We start from the raw sequence: 20,162 nt of genomic DNA, 5'->3' as shown, positions 1-20,162 counted from the left end.
GGCTGCATTTATTTGATCAAAAATACTGTAAAAATTGTGAAATATTTTTACCATTTAACATAATATTTTCTGTTTGAATATATTGTAAAATGTGATTTAATTCTTGTGATTCAAAGCTGAATTTTCAGCAACATTACTGCAGTCTTCAGTGTCACATGATCCTTCAGAAATCATTCTAATATGCTGATTTGCTGATCAGGAAACATAATTATTAGCAATGTTGAAAATAGTTGTGCTGCCTGATATTTTTGTGAAAATTGATACATTTTGTTTTTCAGGATTCTTTGAATAGAAATGTAAAAAAAAAAAAAAAACGTTTGTTTGAAATATTTTTGTTACACAAACGGTCACTTTTCAACAATTTGATGCCTTTACTGAATAAATGTATTAATTACTTTTATAAAACTTACCGACTCCAACCTTTTGAATAGTATCTTGATAATTCAATAAATTAAAGCATTGAAGATTAAAGTAAATGATGGAGTTTGTGGGTTGGTTATGCAGTAACACATTTCCCTCAAAATCTCTGTGGAAATGAATGACTTCTGGTCATTGTGTTGCTTGAAATCAGTGTGAACGGCCCTTTATTGTGAATGTAAGACTGTAATTGGGACACACACACACAGAGGCAGGGATTTCTGCTGTTGTATTCTGATGTAGTGAGGCGTGACTGAGGTCCTACACATGTGGCACGGATTTTCAGCACAACAAATCCTGTAAAAACTGTATTTACTCTTCCTAATGACACATTAACTAATTATACAGAGTGGCACTGGGGAGGAGAGGAGGAACACAAATCGATTCATACATGTTTCTTCTCACCAGCAGGTTTTACAAAGACTATAATGACCATCTTGTAAGGTCTCAGACTTTCTATATTAAGTGTTAATATATGCTTTTGCTGTTAAATGATGCATGACATTTTCTAGAATGAGCTGTTTCTTTTCTTAAAACTCTTTCACTTGAATATATTTTTCAGTGTAGGAGAACATTAACTAGTTAAATGAAGAATGGTGTTACCTTATTACCTCTCTGACAGATGTAGGTTGATCTAAACAGTAGATTTCATGGTCTGTTAAGGGCCGATCCCTAACGTTCACTATGTTCTGCCTAATTTCAGATTAGCAGAGCTTTAAATCCCTGCTGAGCCATTTCACTTCCTACTTTTGGTCAGAGTTCACCTTTTTGCTTTCACAAAAGGCCATTTTGGAGCGTTTCAGAACAACACATTTGGAGAAGGGCTACGGAGAGAATGATGCTGGCGAAAGAAGCACGAATGCACAAACATTTGTTGTGTAGAATATGGTTAGTTGACAAATTACAAGTTTTTCTTTCAACATTAAGATATTCAAGGAGGAAAAAGATATAGGACAGAACATGACTTTTTTTCCCACCGGGAATTGATTGAATGGTAAAAAGTTGGAGACGAGAGGTTGAGAAATTAGAAGGCTTGGTGATGTCAGAAACTTGGTTTGGAGAGAGCAAGTTATTACATTTGGGTTGTTTTGTTTCGTTTGTTTGCTTGCTTGTTTGTATTTCCCCCCCCCCCCTTTTTTTCCTTTTTACTTACTAAAAACTTACTCTTCTTATTTAATATTTTTTCTTTTCTTTTTTCTTCTCATTTTAATTGTTCCAATTTTTAATCATTTTTGTTACTTTCAATATTCTTTTTTTCTTCTTTTCCATTCCATTGTTTTTTTCCTTTTCTTTTTTTATTCTTTATTTCCTTTCTAATTTATTTTTCCATTTTATTTATTTTTTTTCCTTTTTCATTTTTTTTTTTTACTTTATTTTTTCATTTACTTCTTTTCCTTTTCATTTCAGTTCTTTTCTCTTTTTCTTCCATTTCTTTTTTTGTGCATGAAAATGTAAATCCACATGTGAATGTGGGCATCTTAATGCTGTCCAGTCCAAGTTAGTAACCAGGCAGGGTCACGGCTGCCAGGCTCCAGGAGATCAGCAAGAAGACTAATGGAAATATGCATGGTTGCGTTGCCCTCTCTCATAGAGCGGTTACCCACAAACCCCCCTGTTGAGTGCCTGGCAGAACAGGAGAGAGTCTTTGCCAGCTTGTACCCCCAGGCGACTCACCGCATCCCTCTCCCATATCCCATCTTTCTCAGTTCCACTTTCCTAACTATGCGTTTCTCTTTCACAACTGCACAGAGAGGTAAACAAATTGAGCCTTATTGCAAAAGACTCAGTTGTTGTTATAAGCCATACAGTTGAGTGTATAACAGAAACAGTTCTCTGAAAATAGTATATGTTTAAGAACTTTTAACGGAACCAAATACCATAAATTGTTTGGTTGTAGTATATTTTATTCTACAAGTATTCTTAATTCCTAACCCATATACGCTGTTAGTTCTCTAAACATCACAGATGCAGAAATCACCATATGGAGTTTATAACTGCTGACTAATTCTCTCCAACCCTCTCGCTGTCCAATAAGCGAAGCTGCTCACGCTTGTTTTGCAGTGTTTTAAACCACAGGAGCCTGGTTTTGCCAGATTACAACCAGACTCGCTTTGTGTGTGTCTGTATATTAAAGATGGCGGGCATGAAATATTCATTTGTGCGAGTTTGTTACGTGGAACCAAATGTAATTCTATCGAATTTATTCTGAATGAAGATCTGGAATCTGCAGCTTCATTTGAAGGTTTCTTCAAGTCTAATGGATTCAATGTGGATGAATTGTCATTTAGTTTGTATAAACTGCCCTTCTCTTTCTCTCTTTCATTGGTTTATGATGTTTCACCATTACAGCAGAGTATGTTAGTATCACAGGCCTGTGGATCAGCATTGACGTCCAGCTAAAACAGCCAACACACACATGCTACCGAAGCAGTGCCAATGATCATGGACTGGCTTTTTCCATGCATTTCTGACTTTTCTGTTTGTGGCTTGCATGTTTGGATGAAAATCTTTGATCTGATCAGTTTTGTTTCACTCTTCTTCTTATTTTTTAGTTGCTCTTAGGCAACTTGTAGATAGGCAAGATACGAATTTGAGACATTAGGGATTTTGTTACATTTACGGGGTGCTTGACGTCATTAATTTTCAGTAGTAATTTGCGATTATAAGCACCAGAGACATAGCTTTATGTGAGTAATGCAGCATGCAAGTCACTCTTGTGTGCCTATTCATGGCTGTCAAACATGTTTTGTGTCCTAACATGCCTTATTTTTGATCTAAAAAGAAACACGCCACCCAAATTACCTGCCATTCATCAATAAACAAATCAAGTCCATTATGACACAGAAAAAAGGCTTTAGCAGAGATAGTTATTTAAACTGCCTTGAATAAACATCTTGCCTTTTCTCTTTCTTCACAATGCTAGCCAGTTACTGCCGCCTCGCTTCGGCCAAAACAAACTAATGACCGAACAGCTACTCATTGTGAAATTAAGTAAACAATATTAAATGTCTTACATCACTGTGATTACAAAAGTTGCCATTGTGTGTGTTGTTAAAGAGCCAAGTTTATTTAAACTCTCTTAGATAAAGCAGAATTGAAAACATTTGAAAGTCCAGTTGAAGATTTAAAGCATTGATCTGTTTGTTTGAGCATCGCGACCAGCCCGACGCTGCAAAATGTTGTTTGCAGACATGTTGGCATTAATATTTGTATGATTGTGTGTAGGTATTGTAGATGCAGTAAAGTTTTAGTTGTCTAATGAGGATTTGGTGATGCAGCATTTGTTAGCAACAACCACAGGAGAGAAGTTTGATAAAATTACGCAAAAGGCCATCTCAAATGTGCTCCGCTGTATTCATGAGACTGCCCACCAACTCTATCTTTTGCATTTTGTTATATGTATATGAATGTAAAATAACACATTTCTTTTCTACCTCTTTCCCCTCACAGTTCAAGAGGTTCCTCTGTGACTCTCCTTTAGAGGTAAGTGTTTTTATATATATATATATATATAAAGTCTTTGCCAATTCAGAGGATTTCCTTTTGAAATTGCTCAGGTTCTGTGTTGTCTCAATGCAGATGATTCAATCATTTTCATCAGTAGTTCCATACGGTTCATAATCTTACATTTCTTCTGGTTTTGCTGAAGAACTCAGAGTACGCATATAGTTTCCATTGGCAATCATTATAATTACTTAGAACTGATTTTTTTTTCTTCTGATTTTAAAAGAGAATATGACTCAGAGATTCTTGACAGGCTTTGTGAGATACTTTCATATATTTATATAAAACCTTAGGGTATTGGCACATAAGAGTAACAATGTTAATTTTGCGCAGCCTATAGGAGAGCTGCAGTGAGACAAACAACATGTGGAAACGGCTCTCTGGGTAGCAGTGTAATTCTTGGGTTGTTTGTTTGTCATGAAACAATGGAAAAAGTTTAATGTGTCGTACAGACCAACCACATTTCTATGCAGCATAGCATGGCCACACACACAGGACAAAAACAAAGAGTTGACTGTAATGTGAAATTGTCCCTGACAGATGATCGTGTCTCTATCATGTCCAGCTGCCATCATTTAAACGATCGCCTTGTTGTGCTTCTTTATTAGTGAGGAACAGAAGAAGACATTTAAGAGCAAATGTGGCCAGGCAAACGTTTGTTGATGTTTGGGATGTTAAAATGTGGTTGAATGGAGGAGGTCAAACATTTTATTGCTTTTCCATTCAAAAAAGTACTTTCTGAATTACAGAAGAGTACTGTGGCATAGTACAAATATGCTTTAATTGTATGTATATAATATTTAAGATTTAAAAAAAAAAAAAAAATCCTTGGTATTTTATATGATGTACCCACTTCAAACATTATCATGGTTTTACCATGTCCAAAAAACAAGGTATTACCATGGCACATGTTAAAACATGCACTCTTAAAAAGATTTGTAGTAATACTAATTTTTTTTTTTTTTTTTTTTTTGGACATGTACCATAGTAGTAGCATGTTGATTTTGGAAATACCTTGGAATACCAAGTGTCATGTGCTGTTGAATATACAGTATATTATATACACAGGTGCTGGTCATATAATTAGAATATCATCAAAAAGTTGATTTATTTCACTAATTCCATTCAAAAGTGAAACTTGTATATTATATTCATTCATTACACACAGACTGATATATTTCACATGTTTATTTCTTTTAATTTTGATGATTAGAGCTTACAGCTCATGAAAGTCAAAAATCAGTATCTCAAAATATTAGAATATTACTTAAGACCAATACAAAGAAAGGATTTTTAGAAATCTTGGCCAACTGAAAAGTATGAAAATGAAAAGTATGAGCATGTACAGCACTCAATACTTAGTTGGGGCTCCTTTTGCCTGAATTACTGCAGCAGTGCGGCGTGGCATGGAGTCGATCAGTCTGTGGCACTGCTCAGGTGTTATGAGAGCCCAGGTTGCTCTGATAGTGGCCTTCAGCTCATCTGCATTGTTGGGTCTGGTGTCTCTCATCTTCCTCTCGACAACCCCATAGATTCTCTATGGGGTTCAGGTCAGGCGAGTTTGCTGGCCAATCAAGCACAGTAACACTATGGTCATTGAGCCAGCTTTTGGTACCTTTGGCAGTGTGGGCAGGTGCCAAGTCCTGCTGGAAAATGAAATCAGCATCTCCATAAAGCTTGTCAACAGAAGGAAGCATGAAGTGCTCTAAAATTTCCAGGTAGATGGCTGCGTTGACTGTGGACATCAGAAAACACAGTGGACCAACACCAGCAGATGACGTGGCAGCCCAAATCATCACTGACTCTGGAAACTTCACACTGGACTTCAAGCAACATGGATTCTGTGCCTCTCCACTCTTCCTTCAGACTCTGGGACCTTGATTTCCAAATGAAATGTAAAATTTACTTTCATCTGAAAAGAGGACTTTGGACCACTGAGCAACAGTCCAGTTCTTTTTCTCCACAGCCCAGGTAAGATGCTTCTGATGTTGTCTCTGGTTCAGAAGTGGCTTGGTATCCCTTTTCCTGAAGACGTCTGAGCGTGATGACTCTTGATGCACTGACTCAGCTTCAGTTCTCTCCTTGTGAAGCTCTCACAAGTGTTTGAATCAGCTTTGCTTGACTGTATTCTCAAGCTTGCGGTCATCCCTGTTGCTTGTGCACCTTTTCCTACCCAAATTCTTCCTTCCAGTCAACTTTGCATTTAATATGCTTTGATACAGCACTCTGTAAACAGCCACACCTTTCAGTAATGACCTTCTGTGACTTACCCTCTTTGTGGAGGGTGTCAGTGTTCGTCTTCTGGATCATTGCCAAGTCAGCAGTCTTCCCCATTATTGTGGTTTCAAAGAACAAGAGATACCCAGAATTTATACTGTAGGGATGGTCATTTATTCAAACTCAAATGTAAATATTCTAATATTTTGAGATACTGATTTTTGACTTTCATGAGCTGTAAGCTCTAATCATCAAAATTAAGACATAAACATTTGAAATATATCAGTCTGTGTGTAATGAATGAATATAATATACAAGTTTCACTTTTTGAATGGAATTAGTGAAATAAATCAACTTTTTGATGATATTCTAATTATATGACCAGCACCTGTATATATTATGTATTTTATTCATATTTTGAATTGGCTTTTTTATATTTCAGTTTTAGTAATAATACACTTTCAGTTGCTGCCTAGTCAACATTTCAAAAACATGCATGTTTAAGTTATTCATCTAATATTTATATTTTTATTTGATTTAGACTTTATTTTAATAAACAAAATTGATTTTTAATTGATAATAATATGATATAATTACACAAATTAGAATGACCGGAGTTAAAAATAACAACACTTGTACCCACATTCCTTTTTTGTCGCCATGGTACGACTACTTTATTATTTGCAGAATGCATTTGATCCTTAAATGGATGCGCACCACCATTCAGTCACATTCATCTCTGGGGTAAACCTATTGGGCCGAGTGACTTGTATTTTAAGTTACAGGTGGCTTATAAGCCTTTTTATTTAACTTTCCTACATTTTTTTTAAAGGGGGAGAATACGGAGGGAAACATGTGCACTCTGCCTCCCCCTTCGTGCTAATGAAGCTTGTTAGCATTTATAGGAAACATGCTTTTATCACCTCGTCGAGGCTGGTAGCCAGACTCCAACATCAGTGCTGCTGGTCGCGAAAACTCACTTATACATTTTAGATTGTTGTTTGCAAACTTTTTTTGTTGTTGTTCAGGCTGCATTTATTTGATCAAAATACAGTACAATTATGTTTTCTATTGTAATGTAATATATTTTAAAATAAATGAAGTAATTTATTTCTGTGTTCAAAGCTGAATTTTCAGCATCATTACTCCAGTCTTCAGTGTCACATGATCCTTCAGAAATCATTCTAATATGCTGATTTGCTGCTCAAGAAACACTTCTTATTATTATCAATGTTGAAAACAGTTGTGCTGCTTCATATTCAGTGAAAACCGTGACCATTTTCTTTCAGGAATTTTTGATGAATAGAAAATTCCAAAGACCAGCTTTTATTTTAAATTATAAATGCCTTTACTGTCACTTCTGATCTGATTAAATGTGTTTTTGCTGAGTAAAAGTATTGATTTCTAAAATCTTAATCTGATAGTGTCGTTTAACTATTTTAGCTTGAGAAATAACGCTTAAATTACAAACCCGATTACAAAAAAGTTGGGACACTGTACAAATTGTGAATAAAAACAGAATGCAATGATGTGGAAGTTTCAAATTTCAATATTTTATTCAGAATACAACATGGATGACATATCAAATGTTTAAACTGAGAAAATGTATCATTTTAAGGGAAAATAAGTTGATTTTAAATTTCATGGCATCAACACATCTCAAAAAAGTTGGGACAAGGCCATGTTTACCACTGTGTGGCATCCCCTCTTCTTTTTATAACAGTCTGCAAACATCTGGGGACTGAGGAGACAAGTTGCTCTAGTTTAGGAATAGGAATGTCGTCCCATTCTTGTCTAATACAGGCTTCTAGTTGCTCAGCTGTCTTGGGTCGTCTTTGTCGCATCTTCCTCTTTATGATGCGCCAAATGTTTTCTATGGGTGAAAGATCTGGACTGCAGGCTGGCCTTTTCAGTACCCGGATCCTTCTTCTACGCAGCCATGATGTTGTAATTGATGCAGTATGTGGTCTGGCATTGTCATGTTGGAAAATGCAAGGTCTTCCCTGAAAGAGACGACATCTGGATGGGAGCATATGTTGTTCTAGAACTTGGATATACCTTTTCAGCATTGATGGTGCCTTTCCAGATGTGTAAGCTGCCCATGCCACACGCACTCATGCAACCCCATACCATCAGAGATGCAGGCTTCTGAACTGAGCGCTGGTAACAACTTCGGTTGTCCTTGTCCTTGTCCTCTTTAGTCCGGATGATATGGCGTCTCAGTTTTCCAAAAAGAACTTCAAATTTTGATTCGTCTGACCACTGAACAGTTTTCCACTTTGCCACAGTCCATTTTAAATGAGCCTTGGCCCAGAGAAAAGGCCTGCGCTTCTGGATCATGTTTAGATATGGCTTCTTTTTTGACCTATAGAGTTTTAGCCGGCAACGGCGAATGGCACGGTGGATTGTGTTCACGACAATGTTTTCTGGAAGTATTCCTGAGCCCATGTTGTGATTTCTATTCCAGTAGCATTCCTGTATGTGATGCAGTGCCGTCTAAGGGCCCGAAGATCACGGGCATCCAGTATGGCTTTCCGGCCTTGACCCTTACGCACAGAGGTTGTTCCAGATTCTCTGAATCTTTGGATGATATTATGCACTGTAGATGATGATAACTTCAAACTCTTTGCAATTTTTCTCTGAGAAACTCCTTTCTGATATTGCTCCACTATTTTTCGCCGCAGCATTGGGGGAATTGGTGATCCTCTTCCCATCTTGACTTCTGAGAGACACTGCCACTCTGAGAGGCTCTTTTTATACCCAATCATGTTGCCAGTTGATCTTATAAGTTGCAAATCGGTCCTCCAGCTGTTCCTTATATGTGCATTTAACTTTTCCGGCCTCTCATTGCTACCTGTCCCAACTTTTTTGGAATGTGTAGCTCTCATGAAATCCAAAATGAGCCAATATTTGGCATGACATTTTAAAATGTCTCACTTTCAACATTTGATATGATATCTATATTCTATTGTGAATAAAATATAAGTTTATGAGATTTGTAAATTATTGCATTCCTTTTTTAGTCACAGTTTGTACAGTGTCCCAACTTTTTTGGAATCGGGTTTGTAGATTATTTGATTAGTTCTATAATATAAAGATAACACTATTATAGCACTATACGAAGGCCACTTTTTTTTTTCTTTTCTTCTTCATGCACAGATAAACTAGGATTCTGCGTGCAGAAATCTTAAAGGGCAATTGGCATCAGGTGCAGAGCCGTGTTCGCTTGTGGCGTATCCGCTCACTTAAAGATGCGTGAACAATAACACTATTTGAACTTCGCCTGCAAAATCAAAAGTAAATGGACGTAATTGTGGATTTGCCATTAGCGTGTATTAGACTCCTTCACCTGGTTGTGTTTATCTAGGTGTGTGTGTGTTTGTTCACGTGTGTGTGACATGGCGTGCGTGGCAGCGTGTTTTGCGTCACCGAGATGCCCTTCTCCTGATGCACGCCTGTGTTGCATTTGTATGTCTGTTTCTGCTTGGCTTTTTTTAAATGTCTTTTTATTGACCTGAAATGTCTGTCCTAAGGGGAAATGCTCGTTAACAGTGGTGTTGTGTAATTAGTCGTCAAGGTTTTATAGACCTCAAACCCTGCCTTTGCCCCATACCCCTGTTTTTTCCACATGCATGTACACACATACTCGGCGTACACTATTTATCTCATAGTTTTCCTTTATTTTTAATTCCAATGACTGTTTTGACAAGCGATAGCAATTAGACTCCAACTGTCTGTGTCTCTGCCAGCACGGCACATAGCCTCATGCACAATGAAATCATTAGCGCATTAATAAACACTTCCCCATAATGTAATCAGAGCTCCACATGTCTGCATGTATCCAGGACAGGCATTGCATCTGTGTCGCAGAGGGAGCCGTGAGTGCCGACTCGGAGAAAAATGGCAGCCGTAATCGAGCGCTGCTGTTTCCACGTGGGGTTAAATGAGCCGTCGCTGAACGCTGTGTCTAATGAGCGCTGTGTGTTTAGAGTGCCTGTGTGACTCAAATAACATTTGAGTCCTGCAGCATTCCCAGTGCCTCTCCAGGGCCACGTTTGAGGTGTAATTCTTTGACATTCAGTGCTCTGTGGGAATAATCACTGTAGTCAATAAATGGGGTGTAATATAATATAATGAGGGATTTTAGTTTCTAGTCAGCTTTATCCGTATAGTGCTTCTCGCAGTGTGCATTGTGGTTGTCTGTCTAACTAGACAATATAATGCTATATGGTGAATTCAGGTATGTTGGGCTACTCATGACAGCAGTGGTTTTCAAAATAGGGCTCAAATTTAGGCGAACAGAAGTTATCATTTAACACATCGAATTTAGCAAAATAAAAAAAATAACTAATAATAGAAATAAATTAATAGATCATAAATTGTGTGTGTGCATGCGCTTTAAGTTTTTAAGTGTTTTATTAAACTTTTTATTTAATTGTATTTATATTCATAAAAAGTTGCATACATAGACAAATAAATAAGAACAAGAATAAATGGATTTTTATTTATAAATATATAAATTATTATTTTAATTATACATTACGCACGCACACACACACACACACACACACACACACACATATATATAATATACACAAATGTATAGTATATTAGTATATTAAATGATTTTTTATTATATAAACTATTTTATAGTATCTTATATTTTAGTATATTTTTGTTTTATTAAATATTTTTATTTAATTTTGTCTATACATATAAAATAATAAAAACATGAATGCATTTATTTGAATTTATATGTAGATTATTATAAATTTTATTATATTTATAATATATATTTGTATAATTATTTTGACAAATTATATAAAAATTTTTAATTAAAATTATTTTACTAAAATAAAAACAAGAATGTTTTGATTTATATGTAAATAATTATACATTTAATGCACACATATATAATTATATAAATAAGCTTTATTACTAAAATAAAAACATGAATGTATTTTAATTAATGCAAATTATATGTAAAAAGTATATATAATATGAAAATAATAATTATACGTTTTATACACACACTTTTTACTACAATTGCACAATTTGTACATTTTGTAATATCAAGTGATCACTTCTTATTCTATACTACTATGATACTGTACATGTATCAGTGTATTTGTGTGCCTCCTGTATGACAGAATCTTGTTGGATGGCTTTCTGCATGTGTTAACCTCTCTTATTGTTTCTATGACATAGAAGAGCCGCTGTATTGTTAATAAAACAGGAACGTTAACTACCCCATCCGCCTGACAAACAGCCTGCTGCCGTCCCGTCTGCCGACTGCAAACGGACGCTTAGCACGCCACTACACGCTAGAGAAAGCTGGCCAAACAAAGAGTGACACAGGGCACCATATGCTTGTGATTTGGGCCCCTGCCTTTATTGTTGGCTTCATCTGTGTGTTTTGCTTGCCTTCACAGTGGCACAGACGGAGTCATTAGGTTGTCCAGCGAGGTGATCCTGGGGTCAAGGTGACGCCATTTCCCCCACTTAGGTCATGGCTGCATAAACATACTTGAGACTTTTACCTTGAAATACTTCTGCGGGGGCTGCCTTTCATTAAAACAGAGCGAAAACACAATCTAGAACATACCGTCAGATCATTATGGATGAAAGATGGGCAGCTGTCAGGTGGTGCTGAGAGCTTAACGTTCTTTTAGCGGCTCTCTGCCGCTGGAGGGTAAGTTAGCATGACAGGCGTTGGATTCGAGTCCGGTCTGGTTCTGACAGAAACGGGGCCCAGCACATGTGGTGCCAAAATGCAGATTGAGAAGGGGCTCTCCGTTTCACCGCAAGCCCTTAATCATCGCCGCTAGCTGCGCTATGAAAGCACCTTCATCTTGAGCGGCTGTGTGTACTTAATACTGACAGCTAGTTTAAACCGCCAACCCGATGGACAAGCACTCTGAATGAATATAATAACTAACCTATACATATGGAATGTGCTCCTCCTGGGGGAAATGAGGGGTTTACTGTAACACCTCTCTAGGGATGTTGTGAACCAAGCAAAGTTTATACTTTGAAGGATGCTAGGTTTTACAGGATTGAACTTAAATTTACGGTACGAAACTATTTCATGCATTCGAAATCTACTAAAATCTGTTTTGTACCCATATAATGTACTGTTAACTGTAATAATAAAGGCGATTAAAAGAGAAACATGTCTTTACTACAAACTAAAGTATATGCACTAAAAAAGCAAGTTTTTGCTCAGAATTTACTAGTGAATTTCACAAACATTGAATTATTGCTTTGAAAGCATTGAATTAAACATGAAATTTTGAAGTAGAAAAAATGAAATATTTTCTTGAAATAGATACTCCAGTAATCTGTGTTATATACAACTTGAAAAAAACAATAATTACGATATACTAATATATTCAATTCAAGTTTATTTGTATAGCACTTTTCACAATACATATTCATTCGAAGCAGCTTCACAGAAAATGCATGTTTCAAAATATATCGAGGTATACAGAAAGTAAAAAATAGAAACATATATACAAACCGCTTTTTTGATGCTAAAATAATGCAAAAACTTAAACAACGTCAGATGCAACATAAAACCGAATGAACATAATTATAACAAAAACTACGTAGTTATTTCGAAGAAATATTAAATGTATATTGTCACGCAGGGAATTGTGGGAATGTCAGTTTATGGTTTTTCTCCGTAAAGTATACAATCACTATTCATTTTACTTCCAAAATCTGTGCATTTAACGGTATTCTACTGTAAAATCTCTATAGCCACCTTATTTTGCAATGCAAAATCAATCTGTTTTCTGTGAATGTACAAGACTTCCGATTCATTAGCCAAAGAAAATAACTAGAAGAAGAAAAAAAGTGCAGTAAACTGTAAAATGGTTTATAACGACCTTTGAAAAATATGATAAGTAATATCACTGCAGTATTACACAGCATAACAAGCTTAACAATTTTGTACAGCTAAAAATAACTGGAAGCTATTGAAACCTGAAGTATCGCACATTCAAGTTAAAAATGGCCACGCCCTTTATTACGTTAACTTTTTTCCCGCCAGTGTTTTTCTTAAAAAGTTGGCCCCTTTTTGCAGACTTTTTTTTTTTTTTTTCGTTTTATTTGAAGTTTTATTTATTAATAGTACCTGTCCTGATGGCATACAATCGGAAACAGCAGGAGTTGTCTCTGTCGGCTCCTCTGATTAAGAAGAAATCCAAGCCACCGATCGCGAGTGATATGATGGACAAGATGACGAACACTGTTACACACTTTGAGGAGTTGACGGCAATGCGGAACGAGTTTCGCTTCTCACATGTCAGTTGTTCAGTCGCTATGCTCTAAATTGGATCTTCTTACAGGGGAGATGAGAGAACAAAAGAAAGTTGTCGTAGATCACGATAGGCGTGTAGCCACGCTCGAGCAACAGGTTGTGGTCTTACAGGATCGCAATAGGCGCAGCAATCTGTGTCTGGTCGGATTGCCTGAAGGTTCTGAAAAGGACGACCCTATGGGCTTTTTGAAAAGATCGCTACCAACGTGACTTCTGTCTCTGGCGGGCAAAGAGATTGAAGTGGAGAGAGCACATCGCGTGTACACAAGGCTCTCCTAAGATTGCGCTAAACCACGGGTTTTCATCTTTAAACTGTTGTGGTACACGAACAGGGAGCTCATTTTGCGGGCCGCCAGACTTCACGCCCCGGTGAAAACATCCGACGGAGCAACGCTGTCGTTCTTTCCAGATTTTTCTCCGGTCACCGCAAAGAGAAGTGCATTTGCGCCAGTTAGGAAGGAAATGAGAGAAGCTGGCATCCAACATTTTCTTCTTTATCCTGCAATGCTGAAGGTCATTCTCATGGGAATGTATTTGTTGTTGTTTTTTAATAATGACGGGAAGGGTGAGGGGTGTTTTAATGGTAGACTCAACTGGTTTTATTTTCAAACTTGTATTTTGTCTTCTTATGCAGTAATTCTGTTTGATACCTATGACTGACCTTAATATTCTGAGTTGTAATATTAATGGCCTAAATGGCCCTCACAAATGTACAGGTTTTCTTTTTTTTTTTTGCGAAGAAGAAAGATTGATATAGTGTTATGAAGTGGTATCTCACACATCTTTGGATACTAAAACCAAGGGTGTCCTAATATTGGTGCGGAAGACTTTAAATATTACTATTTTAGATAAAGGTTGTGATACAGACGGTAGAATAACACATAAAAACAATAGTGGAATATTGTATTTCTTTCAGTTTATGCCCCTTGTACTACTGACCCTACTTTTGCTCTGTTTTGTCAACCTATCTCTTGAAATTTTCAGATTTTGAAATTGTATTGGGTGCAGATACAAATTCTGTAATGTTGCATATTCTAGATAGATCTGGTCCAAAGGAATCATACTCTCAAGCTTTTTTTTCTTCTCTAAATATGAATCTGTCATCTTCTCCTAAGTGTAATCTCTGTTCGCAAGGATCTTTAGGCACGTTTTCGCATAGTTTTTTCGGGAGTGCCCCTCTCTCTCACCTTTTTGGTCTCAGCTCTCACAGGACCTGGTATATTTGTTGGGTACTGAGATATGTTTGACTCATGTTTTCATGAATGACGTTTGGGACTTCACATTGTCCATCCAACAAAGTCTCACAGCAGCAAAAACAATTGTTAGTCAATCATTGGAATCCTCCTCACACAATGGACAGACGAACCTGGGCTGTGTATTTGTTGGACATCATCTCGATGGAACTCTCAGCTTCTCGTATACTTGGATCTAATGTGGAAACTGTGAATTTATGGCATTCAGCTTTTAATGTTGTGTCATCTTTTCTAAAATCCTTGTAAAAATTATTTTATTGTGGGTTGGGGTGGGTTCTAAATTTGCACAGTTGCTTTTTGTTTTTTTACTGTTCCCAGAAGAAAATTGAATAAAAAGTTAACAAAAAAAAAGTTGATCAATTTCACAAAAGTTTAATGGCACCCAGAATATTTTATCGTATGAATATCTGACCATGCAATATGCCAAAACAGAAGAGAAAAAATTCTTTTTTTTTTATCAACACTTGAATGTGGGTAAGTTTCATGAAAAAAGTAACACTTTTAACAAAAAGCTGAGAAAATTGAATTTTAGTCAGATTCAGAACGATGATCAAAACATAGATGGAACAGATCGCTTCTAACACATCCAAAGCTTGCACAGTCCTATACCACTTCCACTTCCTGTTTAATGTTTGATGATCGCATTATTTTGCATATGCATCTGCTTACATATGCAGTCGCTTGTTTCTGCTTCTTCCTCGCTGTGTTTTGATCCAGAGACTTAAAGGGGTGGTTGATCATGATTTCACTTTTTTAACTTTAGTTAGTGTGTAATGTTGCTGTCAGAGCATAAACAACGTCTGCAAAGTTACAATGCTCAAAGTTCAATGCAAAGTGAAATATTTTCTTTTAAAGAAATCGTTGTTTAAGGACTACAAAAAAAGGCTGGTAGGGACTACAATGAGCTTATTCCCGGGTTTGTGACATCACTAACCCTGATGTTTACATAAACCTGCCCTCGGGAACATGCAACTACCCATAATGGTAAGGGGGTGTGGCGTTTCCGGATAATGTGCACTAGGCGGTTAGCGAATCACAACAAACTGGGCCAGCTAACCAATCTGAACCCGATTGCGGATTTCTGAGGGAGGGGCTTCATAGATTCAGAAATACAACAGACCGTTTTGACGAGGACAGAAACATACGTGTAGAATAAAGGTAAAATATGTGAAAATATATATATATTATTTTTTTCAGAACAAAGCATGAACACATTACACTGCACCCCATAAACACAAACAAGCCTTCGAAGAAAGCTGATAAACTACCCCTTTAATACTCTTTCAGAAAATGTGTAGTAGCGCCTCCTGCCGTACTCCAGTGAAAACACGGAAATCTGTAATATTCTGTCGATGGCAGGAAGAGAGTTAAAAATAAGGTGGGTGAAATTTTCCTTTAGAGGATGATTTTTCACCATATATAGTAAAGGACCTTACCATTAACTAATTAATAGGTTTTTACAGTCTTTTACCGTTAAAATGACTAACACTTTTTACGGTGTAGGTTTGAACACTGTGAGTGGCATTTGTGATGTTTCTGTGTTGGTTTTAATTTGGAGGTGAGTGACCGTGGCACGGCAGCGTCTAAAACCTCTCATACTGAACGGATTGGCCGAGTCGCTCCCCTGGTGTTGTGATAACGAGCCGCCTTCCTGCAGGGCTAACTGGACCCAGATGGGCCGAGGGGGCCGCGGAGAGATCCCGTTACGGCTACGGCTGCGTGGGCCCCCTCCCGCCGAGACGTTTGAAGTCTCGTTGGTGGACTAGGGTGAATAAAGCGCCCTCCTCGATAAACCTCTTGATTGAAAAAAGCCAGCGTGAAGGTTTGAGTGGGAAATATGATCTTGGGCAGGTAACGGTTTGGGGTTTTACGGCCGTCCAAAACAGGAGACATATATTCATACACGAGTGCATTCATGTCACATGAAGGAATGTGGGCTTTTATCTTCAGACACAACAGTAGTTGTAGTTGTTTTTTTATGGTTAGACTCACTGATTTACACACACGTTCACACACAGGGTAAAAACGGCCCCTCGGTCCCTCCTGCACAAGCTTTCAGTGTAGAGATTGATTTTGTTCGTGCAAGGATTTTTATTAAATCGCCTCTCATAGATTGTGTGTGCCTGGCATGGACTTTCACTCCACAAACACACACACACCTCCGCTCTCAGCCCACATGTGGGAACTATTAGCAAGCTACTGTACACCCTGTGTTCCTTTGCAAGCACAGACTTTCAAATTGTTTGAGCATTGATTGACTCGTTTTTACACAGGGTCACACACAGGAACATATTTCATAACTTTTTCAGTCATTTTAATTGATTTGCTTTATTGGAAATTCAAAAAGTCAGAAATTTGGAAATTCAACTTTTTCAGTTTAAATTTTTCAGTCTAATTTTGCACAGTTTATCAGTACATACACAAAGTTTGTCAATAAAATGTAAAAGTGCTGTGAAGTTTTTCAGCCCCTCCCCTCCAACCATTTTCACCATCCAATCAAATCCTGATGCATAAAATCAAGTCCCACCCTTCATGTGTTTTTCCAGTTGAATATTCTGTTTCTCATTATGGATAAAATTGGGATGTTTCAGGATGACTAAAAAGCTGCTCCCTTTCTAGTATGCACTTTACTTTATATATTACAGCGAAGTCAAACCATTTTGATAAACATTTGTACAATTCACCAGTGTTTGTTTTTGGAGCAGTGATTCCGTTCCCAGCTTCAAAGTATGAGTTGTCCAAATGATATATTCAGTATTAAATTTGTTAATTGAACAACATTTGAAGGATGTGAGTAATTTTATTCTGCAAGCATTAAATCAGGGGTCATCAAACTTGATCCTGGAGGGCCTGTGTCCTACAGAGTTTAGCTCCAACTTGCCTCAACACACCTGCCTGGAAGTTTCAAGTATACCTAGTAAGACCTTGATTACCTGCTTCAAGTGTGTTTGATTAGGGTTGGAGCTAAACTCTGCAGGACACCGGCCCTCCAGGACCGAACTTGTTGACCCCTGCATTAAATTGATGCATGAAATTAATCAAAATGGACAGAATAGACATTTATAATGTAACAAAAGATTCCTGATTCAAATAAATGCTGCTCTTTTGACCTTTCTATTTCTAAAATAATCATGAAACAAATGTATTACTGTTTCCAGAAAAACAAGCAGAACAACTGAAAATATTTCTTGAGCCGCAAATCAGCATATTAGAATGATTTCTGAAGGATCATGTGACACTGCTGGAAATTCAGCTTTGCATCACAGGAATAAATGACATTTTACAATATATTAAAATAGTGAACCATTATTTTAAATTATAATCTTTCACATTTTTTTTTAATGAATATATCATTTTTTTTTCTTCTTTTTTCCACTTATAAGTATCATGATTCAGAATTTCCTGCTTCTCACTTTCAGTCCCCAGTAAACTCCTTTCACTCTCATCCAATAACAAGAGGCAAAAGCCTACAAATAAATGCATTTGTATAAGAATTACATTTATAATAATAATTGATGTTCTCTCTTTGTCTTTCGCTCATCTTCTCCAGGCTGAGACCGCTGCTGATGGTCCTGATGTGGGCTATGGCTCGTTCCATCAGCAGTATTGGTTGGATGGCAGAATAGTAGCTGTAGGAGTTCTGGACATCCTGCCCTCCTGTGTGTCGTCTGTGTACCTCTACTATCACCCCGACTTCTCCTCGCTCTCACTGGGCACCTACTCTGCTCTCAGGTTGGTCATCCAATCACGCATTCTGACTAATCTTTGAGCTTTTCAGGTGAAAACATTTAACTGATCGTTTACTTTAATCTGACTTGAAATTAAGTGTGAATCTTTTCGGAACAACTGAAACTAGTTTGAGCCTAAGCCTTTTGGTTACCAGCCTAAACCTTTAACCACTAGGCTACACTACCTCCCAACAAAAGAGTAACAGCATTAATGCTGCAGATGAACAGCACAGGAATCCCTCCTGGTTCTCCTCTCCTAGTGCACATCTTGTCTCTTGAATATGTTTTCCTTTAAGTTTTCAATGGTTGTGCTGGTCGATTAGAGAATTCAGTGCGTGTTATTTTCATACACGCCCACGGTTACAGGCCTGTATTTCTTTGTCTTTCACATATGTGTGTGAATATTTCACATGGGCTGCACACCTGATTAGGTTACACTTTACAGGAGATGCCAGATGTGTGTGTGTGTGTGTGTGTTATACACAGTTTTGGGTGTCTGGAGGCCTCGGGAGCCTCATTTCTCACAGACAGAAGAATAAAAAGAAGGCGCGAGTGAGAAGTGGAGATTGTGCGCAGGGCTCTGTTGTGCCCAGAGCAGCTGGTGTCAGCCGCGGGGTCAGTTTCTTTGTGCTGTTGTGTGTCAGTGTGATTGAGTGAGACTGTCTGTGCGCAGGATGTGACACTGTTCAGCAATGTGTCTCCATGCTGTGCTGGACGGTTAAAATAATGATGAATGGCCAGCAAAGATAAACAAAATGAGTTTCCTCCGAGTCCTAAACGTGCTGAAAATTAATTTACACTGTTCATTCTGTAGAAATCTTTGAGTGAATCTCATTCAAAATTACCATTGTCATATTTAACCCCTAAAAAAGGGTTAATAAAAGGAAGTATATTTAGCGTAAATGACTTTTCTTTTTTTTTTCTTGTAACATTGTCTTGTACCTTTTTTATTTTATTTTAACATTTTTAAATTATATTCCTTCCTATGTAATTCCTTTTAGTAATAATGCAACAATTTCTATATAATTTATATAATTTTAAATATTTTATATATAATTTTTCATAATTTATATATTTTTTCATATAATATACATATACATATAAGTAGTACATAGTATAAATTTAGGGCAGTACAACAAATAGTATCATAATGTACAAATACTTCACAGTTTAAATACCTTTTTTTATTGCATATGATTATAAAAATTGGCATATAAAATGTGCTTAATTGTCATAATGTAAAAACCTTTAATGGTCGCAAAGTAGCTTTCCTTTTATTTTAAACAAAATATGTATATTTTTAATTAATATATTTACATTTTTATTTTGGTTTGAAATATGACCCATGAAATATTATGACATGTTCTTGACCTATTTTAATTAGCATAGTTTTCTTGTTCCAAAAACCTAAATTTATTTGAATAAATTATATTTACTGTTTTGAAAAACTCTACCCACGTGTATGTTTTATTGTTTCACTGACTGCTGTTTTGTTTACATCTCCTTTAATAGTTAGACACTGTGTTATGTGGACGCAGGAAATATGGTCCTCGCATCTCCAGCTCTGGATGTGTGTGTGTGTGTGTGTGTGACATTAATATTAAGCAGACGTCTTGTCCGTGTTGAGCGCTGCGGCATAATTGGCTTGTGTAGGGGTGTCAGAGCGCTGAAGAGGAGATAATGGAGGCTTCAAACTGCTGCCAGCGCAGAGCGGGTGGG

The 20,162-nt window shown here is 37.0% G+C and overlaps 1 protein-coding gene across 5 annotated transcripts in view; it reads left to right on the top strand.

Annotated features, from left to right (window-relative positions):
- The window catches only part of LOC131552732 (arginyl-tRNA--protein transferase 1), an 87,224-nt gene that overhangs the window by 26,658 nt on the left and 40,404 nt on the right, over positions 1–20,162 (top strand). For all 5 annotated transcript variants that reach the window (XM_058796715.1, XM_058796712.1, XM_058796713.1 and 2 more), the window contains exons 8-9: positions 3,868–3,900; positions 18,266–18,447. In XM_058796715.1, the coding sequence (XP_058652698.1) occupies positions 3,868–3,900; positions 18,266–18,447 (215 nt within the window). The remainder of the gene's footprint in view (positions 1–3,867; positions 3,901–18,265; positions 18,448–20,162) is intronic.

The sequence above is a fragment of the Onychostoma macrolepis genome, chromosome 13, assembly GCF_012432095.1.
Source record: "Onychostoma macrolepis isolate SWU-2019 chromosome 13, ASM1243209v1, whole genome shotgun sequence".
NCBI lineage: Eukaryota > Metazoa > Chordata > Actinopteri > Cypriniformes > Cyprinidae > Onychostoma > Onychostoma macrolepis.
Note: the sequence above shows the minus strand (reverse complement) of the source record. Positions and strands in the feature narration are given on the sequence as shown.